We start from the raw sequence: 27,723 nt of genomic DNA, 5'->3' as shown, positions 1-27,723 counted from the left end.
TCTTTATTTAAGAAGAAGCAACAGATGGTGCAGATATCTTTGCTTGAATCCTAGCTGTATTCCCTAATAGACAAAGTAGCCTCGCTAGGGGTTAGAGAACAACAATGGAGCCAGAAAATCTTCTGCTATAACCAAATACTCTTTAAAAGTGGAAAAACCTGGCTAAGATTCTTGATTAAACTTGGTTCAAATTTTCAGATGAATGTCCACATTGACTCTTACCTTGGTGCTGAGGTGTAGCCGGAAGACCTTACTTTGGTATGGAACACCACTGGCTTGTCCTTGACACTATTGACTATAGGTTCAAGATTTCAAAAAAAAGAAACAGTTATTACATTTTATAAGATGTTCAAACACAGTCATCAACTTTCAAGTCCACAAAGTCGATGAGGAACACTGTCACTTTCAATAAGCATAAATCAGAAAAGGGTTGTCTAGATTGACAGATAACAGTATTATTGGCACTTAATAAGTAAATATCCACATCATTCAAGATTCAGATAAGTGGAATGCTGCATATAGACAAGGCTGTTGCCAGCAAGAGTGGAGATGATTAATTCCATCGTCAACAAAGCTTGCTGTCCACTGCTGCAAATAGCTATGATTGATCAATTTATGTCATTATCCTCCAATCACTACATTTGTCTGGAGAAATTGTTCTGCTTTTATTAGAAGATGCTATAGTTTCAGTATCCTTCACTCTTAAATAAGTTCTATTTTTGAGCAAATTAACACAGTCTGCTGTTCAGTATGCTGCTTACTGTTTCATTTGGCCTACCCCCTCCAAATCACAATTTAACACAGTGTTGTCAATAAACAGTCAGTAAATAAAATAATAAATAGTAACATAAAAATAGATTGTACTACATTATATCAATCATTCTCATAAGAATGTTGTGGAATCCTCTTCTACAGTTGGTTAGATCAGAATTTAGTACTTTATATAGTATTAGTTGTAGTACACCTGGAAGTCACAGATACAAATTTTAATATTACAATGTGGTAATAATTTTAATATTACCTTGCAATAATACATTAATGTTATAGTGCAGAATTGTATAATCGTGCAAAGCTACAATATTATATAGCAGTACTGGAGCATCACCACGCTGCTGCCTCACAGCTCCTTGGTTCAGACCTGACCTAGGGTGCTTCTGTATGGGCTTTGAACACTCCATGTGACAATGTGGGTTTCTCCTGGTTTCTCTGGATGCCAGGGATGTGCTGAATGGTAGGTTAGTTGGCTACTGTAAATTACACCTGTTGTAGGCAGGTGACAGGAGAATTCAGGATTGATAGGGATGCAAGATAAAAGTCTATAAATTCTCGCTGCCTTGGTAAAGCAGCAAGAATAATCAAAGACTCCACCCACCCAGGACATTCTATCTCCTCTCCCCCTCCCCTCAGGCAGAAGATATAAAAGCCTGAAAGCACATACCTCCAGATTCAAGGACAGCTTTTATCCCACTGTTGAATGGTTCCCTAGAATGATATAATGGACTCTTGACCTCACAATCTATCTCAATATAACCTTGTACCTTATTGTCTACCTGCATTGCACTTCCCTGTAACTGTGACACTTTACTCTGCATTCTGTATTGCTTTACCCTGTACTACCTCAATGCACAGTGTAATGAATTGATCTGCATGAACGGTATGCAAGACTAGTTTTTCACTGTACCTTGGTACAAGTGACAATAATAAACAAATTCCAATTCCAAATGGGATTGGTGTCAATGGGATCAGCATGGATATGGTAAGTTGAAGGGACTGTTTCCATGCTATAGGACTTTATGACTATTACTACATTACTAAACTTTAATACAGTAGGAAGGGAATATGTCAGTTTTATAATCTACTATTGATGCCATGGTGGCAGCTATGTACTTGAGTTATGGTGCATTGTATATATCACAGGAATAGATTAATTTTATAATACTCTTGTAGACTAGTGTTGTGGAGTAAGACTGTTATGATGAATTACCATGTGTTATCATACAGCAATATTTTATATTAACATAGTGTTACAGTGACAGACAAGAGATGGCCAGTTCATGATCTTTTGGAAGGACAAACCAGTAGGGAGAGATTGTCTTCATGGAGTGAACTTCACCGTCAAGAAAGAGCTAGACTAGCATCTCAGCAACTGCTTTTGTAGAATCGGTGAATGCCTTATAACTCTTCAGCTTATTCTAAAATGGAACCAACATGCTATGGTCAACAGCAGGTATTCCTGGATTGAAAGCTTTACCGTTCCTCAAAGGAAAAGAGCTCTATGGCACCTGAAGGATGACATCCAGCAGAAAACCTGTGAACTAAAGAACAGATGGTGGATGGAAGGAGCACAGGGGACTCAGCAACCTGCTGACATCAATGACATCCCCAGGTTCTTCAGCACTGGCAGAACCCAAATACCAAGAGGTCCACCCACTGCAAGCCAAGAACAGAGATGAACTTAAAGACAGAGAGGCAGTCAACACTCACTAGAAGGAACTCCTTGAGAGCTTCCTCTATTGAGACTCTGCCCTTGACCCAAGAACTCTTGACTCCACTCATGACCAACAAGAAATCTGCAAGGCCACATCTCAACCAGAAAATCGCAAGTCCTTGGGGAATACAGTGTCCCCCTTGAAGTTCTAAACTTGGTGAAGAGCTTTAGTTTTGAATCCACAATCTCATCTGACAAAGGGTTTTCGAAATAAAATTTTCATATCTTTTTGTAGATGCTGCCTGACCTGCTGTTGTTTCCATCACTTTCTGTTTTTGCTATAATCTTATTGTCAACATCTGAGAAGCCAAGGCTATATAGGGGACCTCAGTGAAGGCATTATCATGACCATCTTCAAGAAAGGAGACAAATCCACCCATGATAACTACAGAGCAGTCTCCCTGTTGTCTGCCAAAGGGAAAGTCATTGTCAGAGTCCTTTTCAACCATGATCTTCATAACTTCAAAAGAATGCAAGGAGCAGCACCAACCATTTTTTTGACCTCACTAAAGCCAACAGAAAGGGTCTGTGGTACATTCTTCTCAAATTCAGCAGTTCATTGAAATTCACCTTCATCTTATGTTTGCTTCATGATCTTAACCAACAGGTCTACAACTGAGCTGATGTCAGACAGAGCTGTATCATTGCCCTGACACTTTTTCCACCTTTCTCACCACAATGTTACACAATGTTACAGATGATGATGAAATTTTCAATGTGCCAGCACAGCCTTTGGACAATTGAGGAAAAGAGTGTTTGAAGAATTCAAACCTCATGATCCACTAGGCAGCAGTGATCCCCACTCTCCTACACTTTTGAGAGCTGGCATAGCACTTCAAGGCACTGGAGGGATACCACCACCAAAGCCACCACAAAATCCGCTGGAAGGATGAGTGAATCAACATCAGCATTCTCTCCCAGGCCAACATTCCCAGCACTGAGGGCCTAATTACACTCAGTCAGCTCTGTTAGGCAGGTCACATCGTTTGCATGCCCAACATCAGACTCTTGGAACTCTATTCTCTATCAGACTCTATTCTGAGATCCAACATGTAGACAGAGGAACTGATTCAAGGATGTACTCAAAGCCTTCTTGAAAAAAATGCAACATCTTCACTAAGTCTTGAGAATCTGTGGCCCTTAACTGCTCAAAAAACATAAGGAACATTCATTATAGTATTGAGAATCTCGAGTCCATACATCAGGAACATGGTGGAAGGAGCATAACACCTCACAAACCAACCATGCACCCACCCCCATCAGGTGCATATTGCCCCATCTTTGAAAATGTCCGAGATTCCTACATTGGGCTCATCAGTCATCTCAGAAATCACAGAAATGGAATGCTAACAACTGAATCTTGATCCTAAGCGAATGCCTCAGTAAGAAAATATTGGTTGGATAATGCAGTATTAGTGCTAACGTACAGTAAGATAATATGGCACTAATTATATGTTAGCTTGCATATTACTGCTATATATATTTTCTGGTAATATTTTCTTTTCATTTATGTCATGGCTCCTAATTCTGGGCTGATTGTATCTGGCATTCACAGAGACCAACTACTATATTTAAAAAAATAAAAAATGAAATTGCTGTAAATCTTCCATGGATTTATCAACACTAGTATAGAATAAAGCAGTGAGTGCTTTGGCTTGAAAAGGTATCATTGGTTCTGAACACTGATTTTTTTTTTCCTTTACAGATGCGGTTCGAGCTGAAGAGTATATTCAGCATTTTTAGTTTTCATTTCAGATGTCCAATACTGTGGTCGACAGCCTTGAAACAGGATACCCTGAGGCCCTCTTCCTCATTTCAGATGACTTCAACCAGGCCAACTTCGTTACCAAAATACCAGCACGTCTCCTGTCCCACCAGGGGCCCAAACATCCTTGACCATTGCTATACAACAATCAAAGATGCCTAACAGAGTCACCCCTCGCCCTCAGTTTGGTAAGTCAGACCACCAGGCTGTGCTCCTTCTCCCTGCATACAAACAGATACTGAAATGGGAGGATCCAGTACAGAAAGTCATACAGTGCCTGGAACATGCTGCCAGGGGAGTTGGTAGAAGCAGATACAATAGCAATATTTAAGAGGCATTTCGATGGACATGGACACATACACAAGCAGGAATTAGAGGGATACAGACCATGTGCAAGCAGACGGGATAAGTTAGATTGGTATCATGGTGGGGTGATGGGCCTGTTCTATGTTCTACTATGAAAAATAACATCTTAGAGAATTTAATTTTAATTGTCAGTTAGTAGAAAAGTTACTTTAAAGTGAATACTTTGAATGTAATATCAATGCAAATGAAAGTCGTTCATAGGGAATACTTGGACTTTGTTTCTTTGCATTTACACTATTGAGGAAACTTTATCACTAGTGTAGCGGTTAGCGTAACGCTTTAGAGCGCCAACGACCAGGGTTCAATTCCGGCCACAGTCTGTAAGGAGTTTGTATGTTCTCCCTGTGTCTGCATGGGTTTCCTCCGGTTTCCTCCCACATTCCAAAGATGTCCTGGTTAGGAAGTTGTGGGCATGCTACGCTGGCACCAGAAATGTGGTGACACTTGCGGACTGCCCCCAGAACACTATGCAAAAGATTCATTTCACTGTGTGTTTTGATGTACATGTGACTAATAAAGATATCTTATCTTATGTTAGATAACCTTGCAAACCAAGGCTTCAATGGGGAGAATGGTGTTGGTTGGACAAGCAGTGTGTCACCTACCAGAGCTGTCTTGGTGTGCTACTTATGAGGACTTTCCAGTACTGTGGATTCTTATTGAGAAATGTACAAGCAGAAATTGTATTTGGTGAACTTTATAAGAAAAATGTTGCAAATGAATTGAATTAAATTGGTTTATGATTGTTACTTGTACCGATATACAGTGAAAAACTTGTCTTGCATACCGGTCATACAGATCAATTCGTTACAACAGTGCATTGAGGTAGTACAAGGTAAAATAATTCAAAATACAGAATAAAGTATCACATCTACAGAGAAAACGCAGGTAGACAATAAGGTGCAAGGTCATAACGAGGTAGATTGTGAGGTCAAGAGTCCATCTTATTGTACTAAGGAACCATTCAATAGACCCGGGCACCAACCATTCTTTGTGCGAAAGAACTTGCTTGCCCATCTCCTTTTAAACTTTCTCCCTCTCACCCTAAAGCTATGCCCTCTAGTATTTGACATTTCCACCCTGGGAAAAAGACTCTATCTACCCTATGACTATCATAATATTATAAACTTCTATCAGGTCACCCCTCAGTCTCCAATGCTACAGAGAAAGCAATCACAATCCAAGTTTGTCCAAACTCTCCTTATATAGCTAGTACTCTCCAATCCAGGCAACCTCCTGGTGAACCACTTCTGAACCCTCTCCAAAGCCTCTACATTCTTCTTGTATGAAATGTTAGGCCACATTCACCAAAAAGCGTGCACGATAATTCATGTGGCCTAACATTTCATACAGCTGCAAGATGACTTCCTGACTTTTATACTGAATGCCCCAACCAAAGAAGGCAAGCATCTCGTATGTCTTTTTTTTACCTCGCCACTTTCAAGGATATGGACTTGCACCCCAAGCTCCCTCTATACATCAATGCCCTCAAGGGTCTTGCCATTTGCTGTATACTTTCCTCTTGCAAAATAGTACCAGTAATGAAGGAAGAACAACATTCCCAAATAACCCTTGATAAATTTGGAAATTAAATCCTCATAATATTTGACTTCAGGGTTCAATTACTCACTAGAACTTATCTTTCTTAACTATACAAGTGACTTATTCTGTTTAATTCATGTTTGTAAAATATTTATAAGACAAAATTGATAATACCAAGTGTACTTACATAAATTACTCAGTTCAACAGTATTTTTTAAACAAAGAAACATTAATTGATTTTACTCTGTAGCCCCCACATAGTTTGAGGCAGACAGTACTTGTGCATCTAACCTGCAAACCAGTTTGTTGAATCTGATGATACAATTTAAATGAAGTCTAGGTTTCAACTTGCTATTTCCTCTCTCGTGATTTCATTTTACTTGCATGTGCCAAAGTCAACAATTTTTAACACCAGCCAAACTATCAGAGCAAACAATGGCAAAAATAGTAATGTCTGAAACATGATGAATGAAAAAATGTGGAGCTTTTGACAGCGAACACTCAAGGGCCGCCACAAAGGGTCTCAGTTACACAAACCTGGCATTCAGACACCCAGCTACTATAAAACTATTTCAGTCCCCTCTAAAAACGTTAATACTGCCTTTGCTTCTTGTAGTCTCTGATGTTCAGCTTAATTTCTAACAAACTTGCATGCCAGAACCTTTCAACAAATAGCTACACCATTACTCTTCATATTCTATGATTGTGATCTATCACTACAATCTGCCTTACTTTCCATCATATTTTCTGTATTACTTTTTTTTGTAAAATATGGACTCAATACAACTGAAGGCATTGCTTAAAAGTTGCCAAACATATTGATCAATAAGATCAATGCAAAAGGGAAAATAAAATTAACCAAGTTGCCTCCAGTTTACTTTTTAATTGCTATAATTTGATTCAAAATTTCAAACTCCAATAATGAATCAATTTCACCAGAAATATAACATCGAGAAAATGTACAAGAAAAAAAGTTTATTTAAAATTAAGTCGTGCATGAACAACAGTCGAGATATTAAATTGCAGAAGTCAGCTCCAGAGACATTCAGTTTAAACACTAACCCAAGCACTAAAGTTCACTGATGCACACAGGAATGAAAAACATCTTCAGTGAACAGGCATTAATCTGGTGGTGAAATGTCCACCCATCTGATTTCAAGGGATTCAAAATTGGACATATTTAAGGTAACCCTGCAAGTATTAAAGAACAATAATACAGCACAAAATGAAACAAACTTCAAATACACCACAGTATTAACCTCACAAAACAAGTTGTGCCCAATCTGAACTACCCTTCAACTAAATGATCACATTAGATTCAGAATATTTTTTGAATTATGCCTATCAACCACAATGTCTTTAAATCAGCAGCCACCAATTCAGCTGCACCATAATCACTGTGCTTCTCTTCACATACTGGGGATACACAAAAAAAAGCACTTACCCATCTTCAATGGAACAGCTGACTTCTCTTTCTGCTTTGTATCACAGTTTAAAGGGGAAGTGGGCAGCAAAGGGGCTCTGAAAAAAGGTTGCTGATCAATACAGACTGCCAATCATGACTCCTGTGTCATATTACCATATAACTAAAGATTAAAAAACGATTGATTAGAAAGATGTAACAAGCAGTAAAAATGAAAGCCAAACTAAATAAAATTGAAAAAGAAACAGAAGAAATAAGAGCTAATTTACAAAGTTATTAAAAAAGGGTTGGATGCAGTATGCATTATAGATAGGGGAATGACAAGTAACAAATTGAAAAGGCATGAAAAGCCCAGTTAGTTGGCAATTTAAATGCTAAATTTCTTTTAACCTTTTAATATTAGCTATATCCTTCTTAGTTACTGAAAGGTACTGATTTTCTTAGCCCCAAAGCTAGCCTGAAGTATACTACTTTCATCCAGCACAAGTATCATTAGCATTTCTTGCCCAAGGGCTAGGATATTCACCACCCAATCCAGTCTAGATTCTTTCCCTGGCAAGATGCAGCCCTGGCAGCAAGACCAGGAAAATCAGGGACAGCCCCAGGCTTCTGGAATGCAATAGCCAAAAGATTCCCTTAATACTTTAAGATGTTGGGAGGGTGAGCAGTGGTGGGTTTGGTGTGTGGGGGAAAGTGATAACTTTTTGCAGTTGGCTAACTAAAGATTTTTTTTAGTATACCCTTAGGCCTGTTGCAAATCATCCAATTGGCAGCAATTTGGGCACATGCCATCTTTTCCAGCATACCCCCAACAATTCCGGCAGACAAGCCTTGCAAACAGAAAAGCATTCAAAATTAACGCAAGTGCCTCATTTGGATTGTTCAGTCATGATTACGAATGCTACAGAAATATACTAAATCTGTAGCTTGCTGATGCAATTGTACTTAATAAGTTTTGCTCTACATTTAAGTTGTATTATGGTGTACTTTTCCCATGAAGAAACATATTGATTAGTAATACATAAATGTTGCAGGTTTTATTAACAAGATCCTTTTGAAATATCTAGTAAGGGACAGTTTTACCTGGCAATAACACAGAGTGGCTCCTCTTCATTTCTGTACTGTAGACACTTTCTTGCAAGCTCATGTAAATCGATTTCCAGCAGAGCAATATGCTTTCCAAACATAGAAGAAAGAAGACAGAAAATCTGTTGGAGTAAAACAGATTGAATCCCAATAAATTTACAAAATGAATGCATGTGCAAAAATTTAAGTAAAATGTTTCCCTTAAAGCAAGTTTCATCTCTTGTAAAAATGCTAGGTATGTGTTACGAACTGGGTTACTATTGGTGAATGTCCCTTTAAGATAGAGCATAGTGGTGTGTGTGTGTGTGTATGGCGTGCTTACGTCAACAGAAGATAAAGGACGTAATGACATTTGTGGAGCAGTCAGTCAGAGGAGAGAGAGCGAGAGAGAGAGAGACCAGCCTGCCAGTTTCTCTATCAATGGATGAGAAACAGTAACTGTGCCTGTCACCACAATCCACGTTTGGATTTTTGGAGTAATCCAGTGGAGTCCACTTTGTCGTTAACCTGTAGAGAGAAACAGGTATTTGTGTGGACAGCCACGTCTCAGATGCTTCTCAGGGTGGCAGATACTTTGGAACAAAGCAGTGGAGTTCCCTTTGTTGTTGACCTGTAGAAGGGAACTGGTATTTGTGTGGACAGCCACGATTCGAGAGCCTTTCGGGGTGAGGAAGATGCGGTGGAGTGGTCACTGCTGAGTAAACACTGAGGTGTCATTTGGGTTCCATAGTGGAACATCTGGATTTCGTAATTACTCTCCATTTTCTCTCTACATCTACGTTTTGTCTTCAGTCAACAGTGGTTTTGAAGAAGAAGCCTTTGCTCATGTTTCACCTTATGGCTTGCTGAACTGAACTTTAAGAACTATTCTTGGACTTGGAGTTTGGACATTTGCCACACACACACCACGAGTTTAGTTTTTGGGGAAAATGTTTAAGATTTAACATTTTTACTTCTAACATTTTTACTTTTATTTTTCTTATTATCATAAGTAGCTATTAATAAAGTAGTTTTTAACACCGAATCATGACTCAGTGTGTTTCTTTTGTTGCTGGTTCGTAACAGTATGTTTTTTATTTTTAATCAATAAAGTTCAAAAAATGGGGAAGAAATTGAAAATCAAATGTTTTTATAGAGATTATGCCCAGATCTTGCATATTTGAGGACTCCACTCAGCACAACAATGCCTTCACAACCTAAGACTGTCTAATGGACTCACCAGCCTCACCAGGGAAGCTACCAAGAGCTCTATCAGCCCCAAGAGGGCGAAACGGCTTAATGCAGAGCAAATTATTGTGCAGGTGTCACAATCTAAAAAAAATTCAAAAATGCAGATTTCCCGTCCAAAACAAAAAAGCTGAATGAATGAAACCAAAAGAGAAGGAATAATTCAGAGAATATATTTCCCTCATTTGTCCCCAATGTAATTAAAGCAGAAAATCTATCTTGCTGTTTTTTAAAATGAGGATTCAATGTTACCTGAACAAAGAGATTATTTTAAAGTACAATAGAACTCCAATAATCCACCATCCAAACGTTTAGAAATCCCAATGGTTTAGCATTTGGCTCACTGAGACCGAGTTCCCAAGCTCCTTTTCAACTCACCAGGCCCCGTTTCCAGCACTTCTTACAAACTCACCTGGGCTCTGTTCCCACAGTCCTTATAAATTCATCACAGCCCTATTCCCATGCTCCTTACAAGGTAACCAGGGCCCTGTTTCATTTGCTTTCTCTAAACTCACCAGGCCTGTGTTTCTAGTGCCTCCTTTAAACTCAACTAGTTTTGTATCCCGTGCCCTCTCTCCAAACTCCCCTGGTTTGCTGAAAACTTTATTATACTACTGTGGAACATCTCAAAAAAAGTTAATTAAAAGTGGGTTGGGGTGTTAATACAAGTAACATCCAATAGTTCAGAAAATCTGCCAGTCCGGCACCACCAAAAGTCTCACAGTGCCAGATTAGCAAAGTTTTACTATAACTTTATTTTTAGAGAATTTTCAATATTTTGTATTAAGTAAATCAATGCAGTTCAATATACAACAACATAGATGTAGTTTATACTTAGACCTGTAGCAATGAGGAGGTGTAGGATTAATAAACTATAACTGTATAACTTAAAATGGATGAGAATTATGGCTGCTCTGTTACGGACTCAGTGAAAGTCCCTTTAAGATAGAGAGTGTGTATGTATGTGTGTGTGGGGCGTGCTTACGTCAATAGAAGATAAAGGATGTAATGACGTGGTTGAAGAAGGAAGAAGAAGAAGAAAGGAGAGAGAGAGAGAAGGGAGAGAGACACCAGCCTGCTTGTTTTCTCTATCGATGGATGAGAAACAATAACTGTGTTTGCCACTGAAATCCATGTATGGAAGTTGGAAGTAATCTGGTGGAGTTCACTTTGTTGCTGACCTGTAGAAGGAAACAGGTATTTGTGTGTGGACGACCACGGTTCGGATGCTTTTCAGGGTGAGGAAGTCACTACCGAGTAAACACTGGAGTGTCGTTTGGGTTCCATCGTGGAACATTTGGATTTCGTATGTACTCTCTCTATGTTTTTCTACATCTACATCTTATCTTCAGACAACGGTGGTTGTTGAAGAAGCCGTTGCTCATGTTTCACCTTATGGCTTGCGGAACTGAACTTTAAGAACCATTCCGGAACTGGGAGTTTTGGACTTTGTCACACACACACACACGACAAGTTTAGTTTTGGGGTTAACGTTCAAGGTTTAACATTTTTGAATTCTAACATACTAACATTTTTACTTTTATTTTACGTATTATCATAAGTAGTGATTAATAAAATAGTTTTTAACACTGAATCATGCTCAGTGTGTTTCTTTTGTTGCTGGTTTGTGACAGCTCAAAATACTGATTTAAAAAGTGTCCTTCAGGCCAGAACAGCCACATCACTGCTTTCCTGGGCTGGGCGCTGTGTGGTAATTGCTGTGTCTGGAACTTAGTTGGATTCCCATTATGTTTGACTATGGAGATGATAGTCAATCTTAACAGGAAATGGGAAGGCTGTCTCAAACAATGAAGGTGATACCTGCCTTTGTCTCACCCGACTGCAAAACGATTAGCTGAACCTGGGGTGTGAGGCTGCTCTTTGTCCATCTGCAGTAGCCCGTTGTCCATTTTCTGCTTAACCCAGAACTGTGGAGCCTGGCTAATTAAAGTGTGTGTGACAATGTTTGTATAAATAACTGCTTACTCCTTTGTAGTTCGGAGAACTCCGCAGCAGGCTCCACGATAGAGTAAGGAGATTTCTCCCCAGCAATATATTGCTAAATAAACGCGTTTGAAGTAAACTGTGGCACTGTGTGATCTTCCAACAGACAGAAGGGGAACTTCAAAATCGGGTTAACAGCATTATCTGTCAAGTTTGAATACAGTGGCCTATGAATTACTTCTCACAATGTTGAAAGAAATAGTTCTACGTGTTTGAAAACAGACTTAACATGGAGTGGATCAATATTGCACCTATTTTTCAAGCTTCAGTGCTCAGAGGGAAATTTCATCCAATCTTTCCAACTGATACAGTTTTACCATCACTACACCATCAAGTTTGTGGCCCCTACCAAACCCACCACCCTACTCAACAATCTGCCAATCAGATCCACCTGACCACAAATCACACTCACCACTTATCAACCATTCCATCCCACCCCAACCACTGACCACATCCCTGGTCACCAATCACACCATACCAAAAACATATCCTACTGTACTACACTCATTGTTACCCACTGACTTGCTCACTATTACAAGCTGACCCTTGCCCCAATACCCTCTCAATGTCGATCGGCTCTGCCATAAACCCAAATCTTCCCACACACACCTCAGGTCTCTCTGCTATTTCCAAGCCTCAAATCTTTCGTCTCAAATCTTCCAAGCCTCAAATATATAGATCCAGATTGAAGAGATCTGATAAACAACACTCTCTTGTTGTTATGGGCAAAGATAGAAGAATCACAGGAAGCTGGTCAGATTCTATTATTCCATGCTCCAACATTCAGTTGACTTGCAAAGACATACAACTTATCTTCAATAGAAACACAGGCTGGGTTCTGTATTAATGCATCTTTATCATTGACAATGCGGTTGGAATTTACGCAATACTAAAACTAGTTTTGTTCATCCTCACTGAAGCAATTTTTAAATTACCTTGTTAGTGCTTCTACTTCCAATTGCATAAGCTCCAGCTGTCTGAATGCTTAACCCAAGATGATCTGAAATATGATATTTTATTTCATTAACCACTTGGATTTATAAACATCTTTAACCATACAATGTATTGTGAAATGAAACCACAATATTTATTTTTATTTAATTAAAACTGGTACTGTTAATCCTTACATAATTAACATAGAATCACAATAACTAATGTAGCAAGGCAGTGATGTGCTTAGTTACTTTGGCAATGCCATTATTTGTGGTGCCAAAATTGGGAGAAAAGTCCCTCAGACTAGTCAAAAAACAAGACGTCAGAGTCACATATACAGGACATACTCTTTGCCCAATCTCCCAGTCCATACGTGGATATGGTCTGTCACATTTGACAGACTTAGCAGGGTGGAGTGGGTGGAAGCAGTGTTGTACAGACAGGGTGAGTGGCCCTAGGAGTCCACTGTATGGCACAGAATTACCTTCAAATTGAACAGTTGCGTCAACTTCACCACTGGCAAGATTAATATTGAATATGCCATGTATTGTCCCTACCCATAGGCTGCTGGAATTTTCTGGTATAACACTGAAACAAAATGACACTATTAATACAAACAATCCAAAAATGTGTAAGATCAAAAACATATCGTGGTAGTACTGCACAGAAGGCTATACTCCATCTTTGAAGGATCTATGCAATTAGTCCCATTTTGCTGAGGCTGTGATAAAATAGTGGTATTAACTTAGGGTGGCACAGTGGCACAACTAGTAGAGCTTCTGCTTCACATATACAGCAGCCCGGGTTCAATTCTAACCCGAGGTGCTATCTGTGTGGAGTTTGTACATTCTCCTTATGAACATACATGGGATCCCCCACCTGCACCCCCCCAAACACCACCACCCCACCCCCAACCATCACGACCCTACTCGAGCTCCCTGGATTCCTCCCACGTCCCAAAGATGTGCAAGTTACTGGGTTAATTGGCCACTGTAAACTACACAGTGTAGAGTGCAAGTGAATGGTAGAATCTGAGGGGAGTTGATGCGAATATGGGGGAGTAAAATAGGATTAGTGCAAATGGGTCTGATGATTGACATGGCTTCAGTGAGTCAAAGGGCCTGTTTGTGTGCTGTATGCCTCAACAACTAATCATCAGGCCTTCACTGTGGACTTTGTTTATATAACAGTTTGGGATTTGGGATTTTACTCTTCATTCTGCATTTTGTTGAAGAGAGAGAGTCAACACCTCAAAACATCTTTATACAATGAACATTTATTTTCACTGGCCCAGACAGTACTTTTACTCTACCACAAAAGCAAAATGATGGAGGAAATCTGAAATTATATAGAAAATGCTGAAAATATTGGACATGTCAGACAACATCTGCAAAGGGAGAAATAGATTGCCGCTCTGCAACAATCATGTGTCACATCTCCATCCATGTGTCTGACGCACAGCACACAACCTCACCTTCTTCCTTGCCATTAAATCCATGGCCTCTACCAAGATTGTACTCCTGTACAACTCCCCTTGGTATGTCAACATCAGTCTGGGTGGTTCTCTTAAGAAATCACAAAGGTAATACTTTCTCACTCAAATCAGCATGCATTTTGTAATTTATAATGAATTATAAATCCATACCTTGAATCCCTTTTCAACAAGCTACTTAATATATATTCACAGTGAGTCATTCTGAGGACTGGAAATTCCATACATGCGCGTGATCCACTTTCCAAATCATCATCATTGAAACTGGGTGAAGAGTAATGCAGATTCCTACAATTACTCAAACTGTTTATACACTCAGCATCTGTAAATAGAAAACAGATTTACAATTGCATGAGAAGAGGCAAAAACATAAAATTATAGAAATCAGAAACAATAATGTTAAAATGCTGGTATTACAATCGTGACTGTGTCACAAACAAAATGTTAACATCTGTTTCTAACTGAAATTAGATAGCAATACAGTCCCCCTGGCTCAACTCTGAGTTCACACATACGAGCTTTAACTTTATCATGAAATACCCTATTGGCTAAATGGCAGTATTAGCATTCTCCTCAGATTCATGAAACCACTGTCCAGTAAATTCAATTCATTCTGCATAACATCAAGAAAGGACTGGATGTTGTCAAATCCCAAAACGAGATATGCACTTCAGAGCTGGCCATGGTTGCAAGCTGTTCCATTATGGTGACAAAATTGGCATCTAACTAGCACAATGAAAAATTATACCTCGAAGGTATCTTCACAAAAGCCGGGACAAATCTAAGCTGACCAATTTCTGCCCCATTACTCTATTGTCATTCCTCAGCAAAGCCATTTTCAACAGAGCTATCAAGCCACACTTATGCCAATAACTTGCTCGCTGATGCTCAGTTTGAGTTTTGCCAGTACTAATTGGCTCCAGACCTCATCACAGACTTGATCCAAACATAGACCGAAGTGCTAGATTTCAGAGATGAGGTGAGAGTGACTGCCTTTGACATCATCGGCATTTGACAGAGTCCAACATCAAGGAGTCTAGTCAATGGGAATCAGAGGAAGAACTCTCCATTGGTTGAAGTCACACTGAACAGTTAGACACTTGTAGTTGTTGAATCCATTGCCCTAGGACATTACTGCAGGAGTTATTCAGGGCAACTGCCAACTCCTCCATCAGTGGCCTTCCATCATAAGATCAGAAGTTGGATATTTACTGTTGATTCCACAATGTTCAGTTGCAATCACAAATCCACAGATGATAATGCAGACAGTGCCTCCATGCAACAAGACCTGGACAACATTCAGGCTTGAGCTCATCAAGGGCAAGTAATATACATGCCTCATGAGGGCTAGGCAACTACCACATCCAACAAAAGAGGAGTGACTGACAACTAGTGGAGCTGCTGATTGACACCTACTATCTCAGTGATCTAACACTTATTGCGTGTTCCCTTGCCTTGCATACCCTCCCCAAATCCATTAACTCATGCTTCTCCAGACTGAATTTGCACTGCCACTATTCTGCCCAGCTTACCAGTTCATTGATGTCTTCCCAAAGTCTTGAACTTTCTATCTCATTATCAAGCACACAGCCAATTTTGGAATCATCGGCAAATTTCTTAATTGTGCACCATTACAACTTTGTTTTATTAAATGTCATGGAGCTTCATTAAAAAGCTTCTGATTTCACTTTCTGTATATATCTATGAAGCAATCTATTTACATAACATCACAATCCTCACATTTATCTTTTGCCCCTTTTTGAAACACGTTGCTTTCTCCACAGTGAATTTAATGTACCACCAGTCTGCCAACTATATTCACTTCCTCCTGTAACCTGTGCTTTGGAGTCTACCAAATGGAAATTTAGCCAGTGTGCTTGTGACACATAGTTCCAGATCATTTATAAAGATGGTAAGCAAAATAATAAGGATGAATAAATGGTAAAGCTCACTACCTGAATTCTCCGATAATCTAATTTTTTGCTGGATCTTAGAGTTGTATTTTTGCTGTTCTTTCTGTAGGTCGATATGCAGCACACGACGGCACTGTTGCCCATTCAATGATGTGAAAACATCGAGCTGCAAGAAGCCACTTGGAATTATTTCCATACTAGCAAAGTTGGCAAAACATAAATTATGAATAGAAGTGGCTGGATCAATAAAAGTGCTGATAGGCACATTTCAAAAATCTACAATATTAAATTTCTGTTAAGTTAAATAATATTTAACTCATATATTAATGACTTTATAATGTCATAGCTGCCCTTTCCAGTTATATACTTCTCAGTACAGCAAGTGTTTCAAAAGTAGGGTCATTGGAAATTTTACATTCTACTATGGTTATTTCCTTTTGATTTGCTACAGTTTTGTGGCTACATTTTCCATTTAGGGCATTTTGCCTGAGATGTGATATTTATAAATAACAAATAAATGGAACAGTACTAAAACTGCAATTTAAACTGAAAACAGATATAGTTTTTATTGATAAAGATCAAGGGTGATGGTGAGAAAGCAGGAAAGGGCACTGAATCTGAATGATCAGCCTTGATCTCACTGAATGGCGGAGAAGGCTCAAGTGGCTAAATATCCTATTCTCCATGTTTCTATTGAAAACAAGTTTAATACATATGACATACATTACATACAAATACCAGCTAGCATAGAGAGAAATAAAATTAAATGAAATAGCAATATTCCATCAAACAAAAAGTTTGGGAAGTTTTTACTATCCCTTCAATGACATCACTATCCTACCTGTCCATTAGCAGATCCAGTAATAAATTGTTTGGCTTTGTTATCCATACACAAGCTCAACAGAGGACAGCCTATATAAAAATGAAATACTTCAGATTTGTATAATCAAATAGCTTGCAAATGATCACCTAAAACAATCCATATATTTTCAATATGAACCATTTAAAAGCACCAATGCAACTTACTTGATAATACTGCTGACTGATACAGCAATAATTTATTAGTGAGATTCCAAACCTAAAGCAAAAAACACAAAAATATCACTGCTACAGTTTAACAATTAAAATGTCACACTATAACGTGCAAGCCAATTATAAAAGTTTAAAACAAGGAAACATTGCAAAAAAAATACATCTGCCTCAGAAATTAATTTTCCAAGGACTTTGATTTTATCGTACTATTCATGAATTAGTTTGACCACAAACCAGATCATACCCACAGTGCACAGAACTAAGATGTCAAAAGACCAAACTAAATTCATCCTCAGGCCTCCTCATCAAAGTTTAGGCAAGATGACAGCAGCAATCAACCCTCACCCCCAGGACTACTCACCTACTGGCCTAAACCAATTTCAGCCAGTGTCAAGGCCTCTGGGTACGTCTGAGAGGGAGGGGAAGACACAATCATAGGAGCAAGGCTTTCTGCAGTACAACTATTATTGTTGTCTTAGTTCCTTGTAAGAGCTATCCAATTTACTCCCCTGCTCTTTCCCCACAGCACTGTAGATTCCTTTTTAAATATTTATCCAGTTTGATAGCTATTATTGAATCTAATTTTACTACCCTTTCAGGCACTGCATTCCATGCTACTTAAAAAATAATTCCCTTTTCTTCCATAGCATTCAGCCAATTATCCTGACTCCAAGTACTTACACAATGGAAAAACTTTCTTCCTTTCTAAAATTCTGGAAATAGTTTTTGACCAGTATCTAACGTCCATTGGTAATCCAGTTTAAGATATGTTTCAGTGAGCAGGAGCTAGCACAGCCCAAGCACAGAATTTAATATCATGGGCATACACAAGAATCACACTTTATTGCACCTTTGTCCTTGCCTATTTACAATCCAACCTAGACAGTGCCTTGGGCAGCTAAGAAGACCTCCCATCAATCTCAAATTGAACATAAGTTCTATGCATCCATTTTTTAGACATGAAATGGATGAGTGCAAGTTGAATTTTTCTCCCATAGTCGTGATGCTTTTCTTTGCCCCACATAGTGTCCATGATCTGAAATGCCCATGTAGCCATTGGAGCAGAGATTACAAATCATTTAAAAAGTAGTTGGAAATAAATGAAAAGGATACAGGGAAAAGAAAGATTTGAATAAACACTGGCAGTTAAGAGACTAGCATTTGCCAAGGTATGCTATAATTTCTATGAAGCTCATGCCCTGATTTATAAAACAATAAAATGATCCACAAAGGTGCACATGTCAAGTGAATGACGTACTCTTGTGAGCTATAAAGTGTGCCCATAAAATGGGAGATGGATACATCAATGATATGGAACAATCATGACAGATAAGACCTGATTATGAACATCAGGGGATAAAGGAATTGTAGGTGGATGAAAGTTTCCTGGAAGATAAACGATCTTATGTGAATAATGTTTTAAAACTGCAACTTTTGTACCTTAAAGGTCCTGTCTTCAGAGATTGATACAAGTATGTTTGGCTGCCAAGGACAAAATTCTGCAGCTGTTACTGCACCAAGGTGGCCTTCAAAGACAGTTAAAATATCCTCCTGCTAAAAAGGAATTAAATACAAACATGTAAATAGACCAACTTTACAGATGGATGTTTCACCTTTTACCGTCATCCGATTATCAGTAATAGAAAAGTAATATATCAAAACTAACCATTTATTAAGAATGCAACACATGATTGTTTTATTAAAATGATTAAGTTGTAGACTATTAACTTAATTTATTGAATTGTCTAAAATTTGGAACAGTGGATCTAAGAATGGGTAACACGATGTTCTACAACCTTATTTTCTCACAGCTAGCATGTGAAGTTAAACCAAGCCCAGATTACATGGCAAAACTGTGGGTAATTCACTGTCATTTTCACAATCATTCAGGCAGACTGTAAAAAATGTTGCTTTTGCAAATTCAAGGACCACATTAGTGCAGCAGAATGTAGTTTATTGAGATACATGGTCAACAGCAAGGAAGCCTTTCTCTCCAGCAACAGCAATCATTATTTGGTAAACACTTCAATGCTCTTCTTCATCATCTCCAACAAAAAAACCTTAATAAACCAGAGAGATTGCAGCGTGCATCCCAGTGACAGAATGCTCTAGACTCTTTACCTTAATTTGTTCCAATAAATCCATTGAACTTCCTGTATTTGCATTCTTGGAACACTGTTAACTTTCCCAAACTTTTCCAAAAATCACCCCACTCCATTCCAGGACTTATCAGCTTCCACTAGTGCTAGCTAGCAGACTCTGCCTGCCTGAACAACTTCTCCCACCCAGCAAACTGCAGACACTTTTCACCAGCAGTAGGTGGACAGCTAACCAGCAACATTCAAATGAGATCCAGGAAATATAATCCACTGGCTCTCAAAGGCATGAACTAATTGTGCCAAAAAAAAACTGACTCCAGTAATTTGGTTAACCCTAAATTAGGAATCTAGAATGAGGGATGACAATAGAAGTTCAACCATTTAGGAACAAAATAAGAAGTCTTCACTCAGAGGACAGTGGATCTTTGGAATTCTCTAACCCAAAGAGCTGTGGAGGCAGAGTCATTCATTTCATTCAAAGCAGAGATTGATAAATCTCTGTATATTAAAGGGATATGAGGATAGGACAGGAAAACAGGAAGCTTCTAAGATTATGAGAGGCATTGATAGACAGCTGGTATCATTTTCCCAGTGTTGAAGTGTCTAATACTGGAAGGGATGCATTTAAGGTGAGAGGGGGTAAGTTCAAAGGAGATGTGTAGGACAAGTTTTTTTTAAACACAGTAGTGAGGAATGCACTGCCAGGGGTGGGAGTGGAGGCAAATACGATAAAGTCATTTAAGAAGCTCTTAGATAGGCACGTGAATGTGCAGAGAATGGAGGGATATGGACATTGTGTAGGCAGAAGGGATTAGTTTAGTTTGGCATTTAATTAGTTTGACACAACATCATGGGCCAAAGGGCCTGTTCCTGTGCTATGCTGTACTGTTCTATATTCATCATGGATAGAAAAGGGTTAGAGGAATATAGATCAAACTCAGGCAAACGGGACCAGCTCAGATAGACATCTTGGTTGGCATGGATGAGTTGAGGCGAAAGATCTTTTCCCATGATGTACAACTCTGTGACTCTATGATGATCTTCTTGAATGGCAGAGAAGGCTTAAAGAGCTGAAAGGCCTATTCCTGCTTTTATTTCTTAAGCTTTTATCACCAAGTTTGAAAATCAGGTAAACAATGACTGCTGTTGTTTAAACTTACCTTACAGTTCAACACGTAGATTTTATTTTCTGCACAGGTAGCCACCATTTGGTCATCTGGACTGAAGCACAAATACAGCACCTTTCCCAGAAGAGTTCCTACAACAGTTCCTCTAGGTACAAAGCCTGAAAGCATCAAGTTGAGTAGTATCAACCCTGGTCAAGCAACTAAACATAAACACAATGTTAAGTTATTCATAAGGGCTGGTATTCCTTTCTATTGTTTGATAGAGCAGTAGGAAGTACTTCACCAGGTTCCAGCATTTTCTGTGAGAAGATTCAGGAGAACATTTACAAATTGGACCAATATTAGCTGAAGGGAAAAAATATGAAATATTCTTTAAGAACAGTTGCAAGTGGTTAGCACTGTTCCATTGGATCTGTTTTTGTTTCCATATATATTAATTATTTGGATTTTGGACCAGCAGAAGTGGTTTATATTTAAAAAGGAAACAATGTAAATCCTTCTGAGGACTACAGCAAGCTGCAATGAATGTTGATAGATGCCGAAATGGGCACTAAATGGCAGATGAAAGTCAAAGGCATTAATTTCAGGTGGTAAATACAGAAGACTTCATGCCTATCAACTTGGCTGCAGATGAGTGACAGGATCAAAATACAGAGATTTTGGATGAAATGGTGACCAACTGATAAAATGATTGCAAAGTTGGACTAGGTTGTTGCATATTTGGAAACATCAATGTCTCTGATCGCTCTATGTTGTAACATTTTAATATTGTATGGTTTATTGTTACCATCTCCAAGCAAATCATAAATGTAAAATCAAACCATCAAATGAAAATCAAAACACTGCAGATGCTAGAAGTCTTACAAACAGAAGCTGCTGGAAGCACTCAGCAGGACATGCAGCATCTGTGGAAAGGAAAACAGAGTTAACGTTTCAGGTCAAAGCCTTTCATCAAAACATTCTGATAAACGGTGTTTGACCTGAAAGGCTAACTCTTCCTCTTTCCTTAAGTGTGCCTGGCCTGCTGGGTGTTTCCATAAGTATAACGTAAATGTTTGTGCATGTGATTTTGCCAGAACTAATAAATAGAGGAAATCTTCCTGATTTTGCTCATTATATTACTACACAATGAGTTATTGATTTCAATGGAAATAAAACTGGAGAGAAATGCAAACAGGCAAGCCATTCATTATCACCTGTTCTCCAAAATACACTTCTCACTGCCTCAATAAAAACAACCAAACATAATCAAAGGACAACCCCTCCCACCCGTCATTCTCTCTTCTCCCCCCCCCCCCTTCCAACAGGCATAAGATACAGTCAAATTTACCCAAAGATTAAGATATTTTAAGATATTTATTTGTCACATGTACATTGAAACACACAGTGAAATGCATCTTTTTGTGTTACTGAGAATGTGCTGGGGGCTGCCCACAAGTGTCGCCACCCTTCTGGCACCAACATATTATGCCCACAACTCCTAACCTGTACGTCTTTTCTGGAACTTAGGAGGAAACTGGAGCACCTGGAGGAAACCCACGCAGACACATGGGAAAGAACCTACAAACTCCTACAGACAGCAGCGGAAATTGAATTGGGTCACTGGTGCTGTAATAGTGTTACGCTAACCACTACACTACCGTGCCACCAAAGTATCATAACAATTATTGTCCTGGATAATTAATTATGCTAAGTAACTAACTTTAGCCAGAAGTTTCACAACTGCACAACTTAAACTTAGAAATTGTAGGTTCACCTCAGATCACTTAAGGAAATGCTCTTAATATTTATAAGACTGTGCAAATAAAACAAACTGCACATGCATTAATCCTCCCTGGTGATCATTATAAAACAAGGTAGATATGATCTACCAAGCAACCAAAATTGTCTTAATGCTGCAAAATTCATTAGAAAAATGAGTACCTTGCTGTATTCTGGTTTGGCATGCTTCCATATCCCATATAATTATATAATCTTCAGCTGCAGAACACAGAAGTGTTGGTTCATGGTGGTGTCCAAATGCTACAGCAGTAACTGACTGATGGTGGCCTTTTAATTCCAGGCTCTATATAAAGCAAGTAAATTGACCTATCAATACTTTTTACATTTAGGCCATTTGGATGGTCAAATAAGGCAATACACAATAAATGATAAAAGACTAATCATGAAGGAACATGGGGATCTTGGAATGTACATCTAGAGTTCCCTGAAGATAAAGTGGTTGAGAAGACATACAGCATATCAGCATTTATCAGCCAAGGCATAGAATACAAGAGCAAGGAGGAATAGAGGGGAATGGAGGAATTTGTTTTTACCTGGTGCATTGTGAGGGTCTGGAATTCACCTCCTGACAGAGTGGTCAAGGCAGAAATTCTCATCACATTTAGAAAGTCCCTAGATGAACACTTGAGATGCCATAAGCTACAGGGCTAAGGAGCAAGAGCTTGGAAGTAAGAATAAACTAGATAGCTTCTGTTTGGTCGGCAGGAACACATTGAGCTGAGTAGCCTCCTTCGGTGCCTTAAATTTCTATGATTCTATATACATGAATACTGAGCCGAATCATTTTATTCAAAATATTCTAATTATACAACATATTGGATAAAGTAGCACATTAACCATTGTGGAAAGTTTCAGGGCTATTAATCATTTTGTGGCATTTTCTGTGTTATTTTAACTAGATTCCCAGCCAGCTGAAGCAACCAAGTAAACTTGCTTCATAACAATTAAGTTTCATCATGCTACTATTTATTATGTTAACAGAAGATAAATGAGTGCATAAGTCTACCTCGTCAACCTTCAGACTTCTGTGGGAGATACATATCATTTCTCTGATGCCAAGCCATTTCAATTAACCACATTCCTAGCTTGTAGAGCAGATAGTCTGAAAGACCTGCAGTGCAGTGGATTCTCTGGCTTAGGGAATTCTTTCATGCAACTCCAAACAAAAACAGTACTGTGCAGTTGAAAATAGACTTAACCTAAAGTAGAGCAATTCTGAGCACATTTCTGGGTGTGTTGCACCCAGTGGGAAATTAGACCCTTAATATTTCCAGCATTTTCATTTGCGCAAGAAACTTTTTCCAGCTTAAAACTCCTACAAATGATGCAACTCAAAATTTCTCTTCAGCATAATTTTCCACCTCACTTGTCTGAAAACAAAGACAGCTTTTATTCACTAACAGTACAACTAGTTTTTACTAATCCAGTTTGCCCCCCTCCCCCCGACCCAAGTGTGTGTGATTTAAAGGACTGCTCTCCCTGCCAAGGTCATAGTCACGGCCACTCTTCCTAGCTACTGGATTACTCCAGGTTGCTGCCACTAATCAATGCCACATCTCACACTCAAGGGGAGAATCTATTTTTCCTCCATCCATAGGAACAGGCTGGAGCATTTGCTTGGAATGGAGTCTTCCCCAAACTGCATGTGCTTAGAGGTCTCCCTGGCAGGAGTGTCAGGAGTGTCTGGCTGTAGTCCTGAAGGGGCTCCTTGAACCCACAGCAGAGACTGCATCTTCTGTGGGCATTGCTCTTCACCAGCCTGTCCAGGTTGGTCTGACTCATTGGGATCTCTCCTCTCCCATCAAATTCATTAGATAGAAACACCTGCCTGTAGCTGGAAAATTGTTGCACATATCATGGCGCATCCCTTTAAGAGCTGGTTGGAAAGATCCCACCCAGCAGCTGTGAGGACTTACAAGAAGTCAAAACAACAAGAAACCGATGCAGCACAGTTTTACATGGGGAAGCCCAACAATGTTGTTCTGTGAAGAAAAACAGAAAATGCTGCAAATATACAGGTCAGTCTGTATCTGTGGAGAGCTAAACAGCGTTAACATTTCAAGTCAACGACCTGGACAACCAGTAAATTGTTTTGGGAACCTCACCTTAGAAGGTTGCACTGTCTCTAGGACTTTAAAAAAAAGTGTTATTGTGACTCCCAACCGTTTCAACATCATTAAATTGTAATAAATTAATGTCTAAACCTCTAAATCAGTTTGCAGTCATTCTATCCACACAGAAAACTATTCAATATTTAGCATTAATCTTCTGCTAAGTTAGTCATTCCTTTCCCTCCCAAAAATTATTTGAAAATTAATATAAACATGGAAGTGGAGTTTTGCGTCACCATAAAGCAGACAGGGCCAAGATAATCCCAATTAAGTGTCTAGACAATACTGCTGGTGGAACCTGGAATTCCGATTAGACAGAAGCACATCAGTCACCATTACTGCAGTTAAGGAGGTGATCTCCAGCTGCACCCTGCTATTGTATATAACTAGCATTTACTTCTTTAAAAATTACTTTTTCCAATTAAGTAATTATATTTATAAGCAATAGTGATTTGAAATACCTCTGTTTTAGTTCAAATGAGAGAAACAATGTTAAATTTTGACACAGCTTATTCTTTCTCTAAAGAAAGGGTTACCTGCAGAAGAGGATTATGGATATTCCAAACGCACACATCTCGTTTATTATGAGGAAAGGCACAATATTGCCAGCAAGAAGCTAGCTGAATGTGTGACAGCACAGTACTAGACTCAACACAATGCTTCTCTGTAACAGCTTCTTTCAAATAATCATTTTCCATAATCTGATGGATAGTGCTACACATTCTAAAAAGCAAGAACAATAAAAACCATTACCAAACTTACAAAATGAAATAGCTAATGGGTCACTGGAAACCAATGTCAAGCTAAGAGCTTCTATATACTGTCATTACCTCAAGACAATGAACTGCCTCCACCCATGTTACTCCAGAATAAGCAACCAGGAAGGGAAGCAAGTTGATATCAGGGCAGACTGACACCAAATGATTTTTCTGCCTATCTTTCGGATCCACTGATCAGAAACTAGTCTCCATAGGGTAATAGATTGGGAACTCAATGTTGGCATGGGCAATGGTGGGCTGAAGGGCCTGTTTCCATGCTATACAACTGTGAACATGATGCATGGAGCCAAATCACCACCACAGTATGGAAAGGCATCCTGTGTTTGCAGTTCCCACACCATAAGACAAATTTTAACTTATTTCCCAGACACCAGTCCTGCCAACTCATCTACTAATCACCCTGATCCCAATACACTATACTGACCAGAGTGGCCTTATTTTTTTTCCATGACTCCCCTCTCCAACCCATAATTTCCCCTTAATATGACAAAAGTTGCAATCTACTGAATGCACAAATGGGAAGTATCTTCCCACATTTTGGTACCCCTTGGTGCAGATTACAGTACTACAGGGGTGCGACTCTGCCTCCATACACCCTGATCCTTGGGCTACTCGAGAGCAGAGCTGGAAGCACGTGACCCAAACCGCCCATCGGCCGAACGCGCGCGCTGACGGGCTCGTGCGCAGCGGGCGCGTGACCCCAACCGAAGGGCTCGGCTGAGGGGGCACGTGACCCCTACCGCCGGGCTCGGCTGAGGGGCACGTGACCCAGTTCGCGCAAGCCGGCGGTTGGAGCGGGAGGTTTGGGACGCCCGACGCCCGGCTCGGGGTAACCGTTTGCGGAGGGTCTCCAGGGTTCTGTCGTTGTCTTTTGTCTTCCCTTCCCAGCTCAGTCCCAACAGCTGGATAGCTCCTCACTTCGTTGTGCGCCCAGGCTGCGTCTTCCCATTCTCCCCACCGTCTCCCATGGCAGCGACACCACGCAACGGAACGTCCCGAAGCCCAGAAATGCTGTCAAAACGCGAATCGAAAGCCGGTTCAAAATGGTAGTGGATATCAGTGGTACGGCAGATGGTTGCATTTGGGAGGAAGGGAACTCCTTGCGTTTCCCAATCAACATCTGCAGCCATTAGAACATTTTTGACAAATTACATATTTATTATTAGTTGCAATTTCATGCAATGCTTTCAAAAGACAAAAACAAATTACTCTTCTGGTGAAAGGTATTTTGCTCTGCAAAATAATTCAATTATTATCATAGGCATACATTCACAGGGTATAAATGCCATGAAAATTAGCTTTTTGCAACAGCACAATACAATACAAACATGACAATCATAAATTAACATAAACATAAATTACACATCACTTACACAGTAAAATATACACAACAACATCACTGCAGTTGAGAGAAAGAAAAAGAAATATAGTCCAAGGCAGTGTTAGGGTTTTTCAGGTTGGTTCAAGAGCCCGATGCCAGTGGGGAAGAAGCTGTTGTTGAACCTTGAGGTGGGGGGTCTTCAGGCTCCTATACGTCCTACCTAATGGTAGCATTGAAAAGAGGACATGGTCCGGATCGTGGGCTCCCTAATGATGGATGTCTCCTTCCTGAGACATTGCCTCTTCTAGATGTCCTTGGTGGTAAGGAGAGCTGTACCCATGATGGAACTGGCTAAGTCCACTACTGTCTGTAACCTCTTGTGTTCCTGTGCATTGGAGTTTCTATACCAGGCTGTGATGCAACCAGTAAGAATGCTTTCCATTGTACATCTGTAGAAGTCTGCTGAATCTCCTTAAACTTTTAAGAAAGTAGAGGCACTGGTGTGCCCTCTTCATGGTTGCATCTATGTGCTGAGCCCAGGATAGATCCTCCGAGATGTTGACACCTAGGAACTTTAAAGCTGTTCACCCTTTCCACCGCTGACTTTTCAATGAGGACTGGTGCTAGTTCACCTGAATTTCCCTTCCTAAAACCCACAATCATTTCTTGTTTTTGCTGAGAATGAGCTCAAGGTTGTTGTTATGACACCACTCAACCAGCTGACCTATCCCACTCCTATATGCCTTGTCACCATTTGTGATTCTGCTGACAACTGTGGTATCATCGGTGGATTTGTAGATGGTGTTGGAGCTATGCTTAGCCACACAGTCATAGGTATAGAGAGGGTTGAGCAGGGGGCTAAGCACAGCTCTGAGGTGCACCTGTGTTGATAGTCAGTGAGGAGGAGATGATGTTTCCGATTGGTACTGATGGTACTGACTTCCCAGTGAGGAAGTTGAGGATCCAATTGCAAGGGGAGGTAGAGAGGCCCAGGTCTTGGAGCTTGACAATAAGTTTTGGCAGGATGATAGTTTTGAACGCCAAGCTGTAGTCAATGAACAACAGCCTGACGTACACGTTCCATTTGTCCAGGTGGTCCATAGCAGAGTGGAGAGCCAGCGAGATAGTGTCTGCTGTAGACATGTTGTGGCGATAGGCGAGTTGAAGCGGGTTCAGATCCTTACTGAGGTAGAAGTTGATACAAGCTATAACCAACTTCTCGAAGCACTTCAT

The 27,723-nt window shown here is 39.7% G+C and overlaps 1 protein-coding gene across 1 annotated transcript; it reads right to left on the bottom strand.

Moving 5' to 3' along the window:
• Positions 1 to 349: 349 nt before the first annotated feature.
• LOC127568023 (WD repeat-containing protein 27-like) lies at positions 350 to 27,723 on the bottom strand. The gene is made up of 15 exons (XM_052011270.1): positions 27,566 to 27,723; positions 26,088 to 26,180; positions 24,927 to 25,113; positions 22,421 to 22,562; positions 20,531 to 20,655; positions 18,712 to 18,825; positions 17,266 to 17,317; positions 17,081 to 17,151; positions 16,282 to 16,405; positions 14,480 to 14,648; positions 13,319 to 13,422; positions 12,837 to 12,901; positions 8,668 to 8,792; positions 7,606 to 7,682; positions 350 to 402 (listed from the first exon to the last, which is right to left on the bottom strand). Exons 1-15 carry the CDS (start codon positions 27,721 to 27,723, stop codon positions 350 to 352), a joined length of 1,659 nt encoding a protein of 552 aa, XP_051867230.1.

This window comes from Pristis pectinata, chromosome 3, assembly GCF_009764475.1.
Source record: "Pristis pectinata isolate sPriPec2 chromosome 3, sPriPec2.1.pri, whole genome shotgun sequence".
NCBI classification, from domain to species: Eukaryota; Metazoa; Chordata; class Chondrichthyes; order Rhinopristiformes; family Pristidae; genus Pristis; species Pristis pectinata.
Note: the sequence above shows the minus strand (reverse complement) of the source record. Positions and strands in the feature narration are given on the sequence as shown.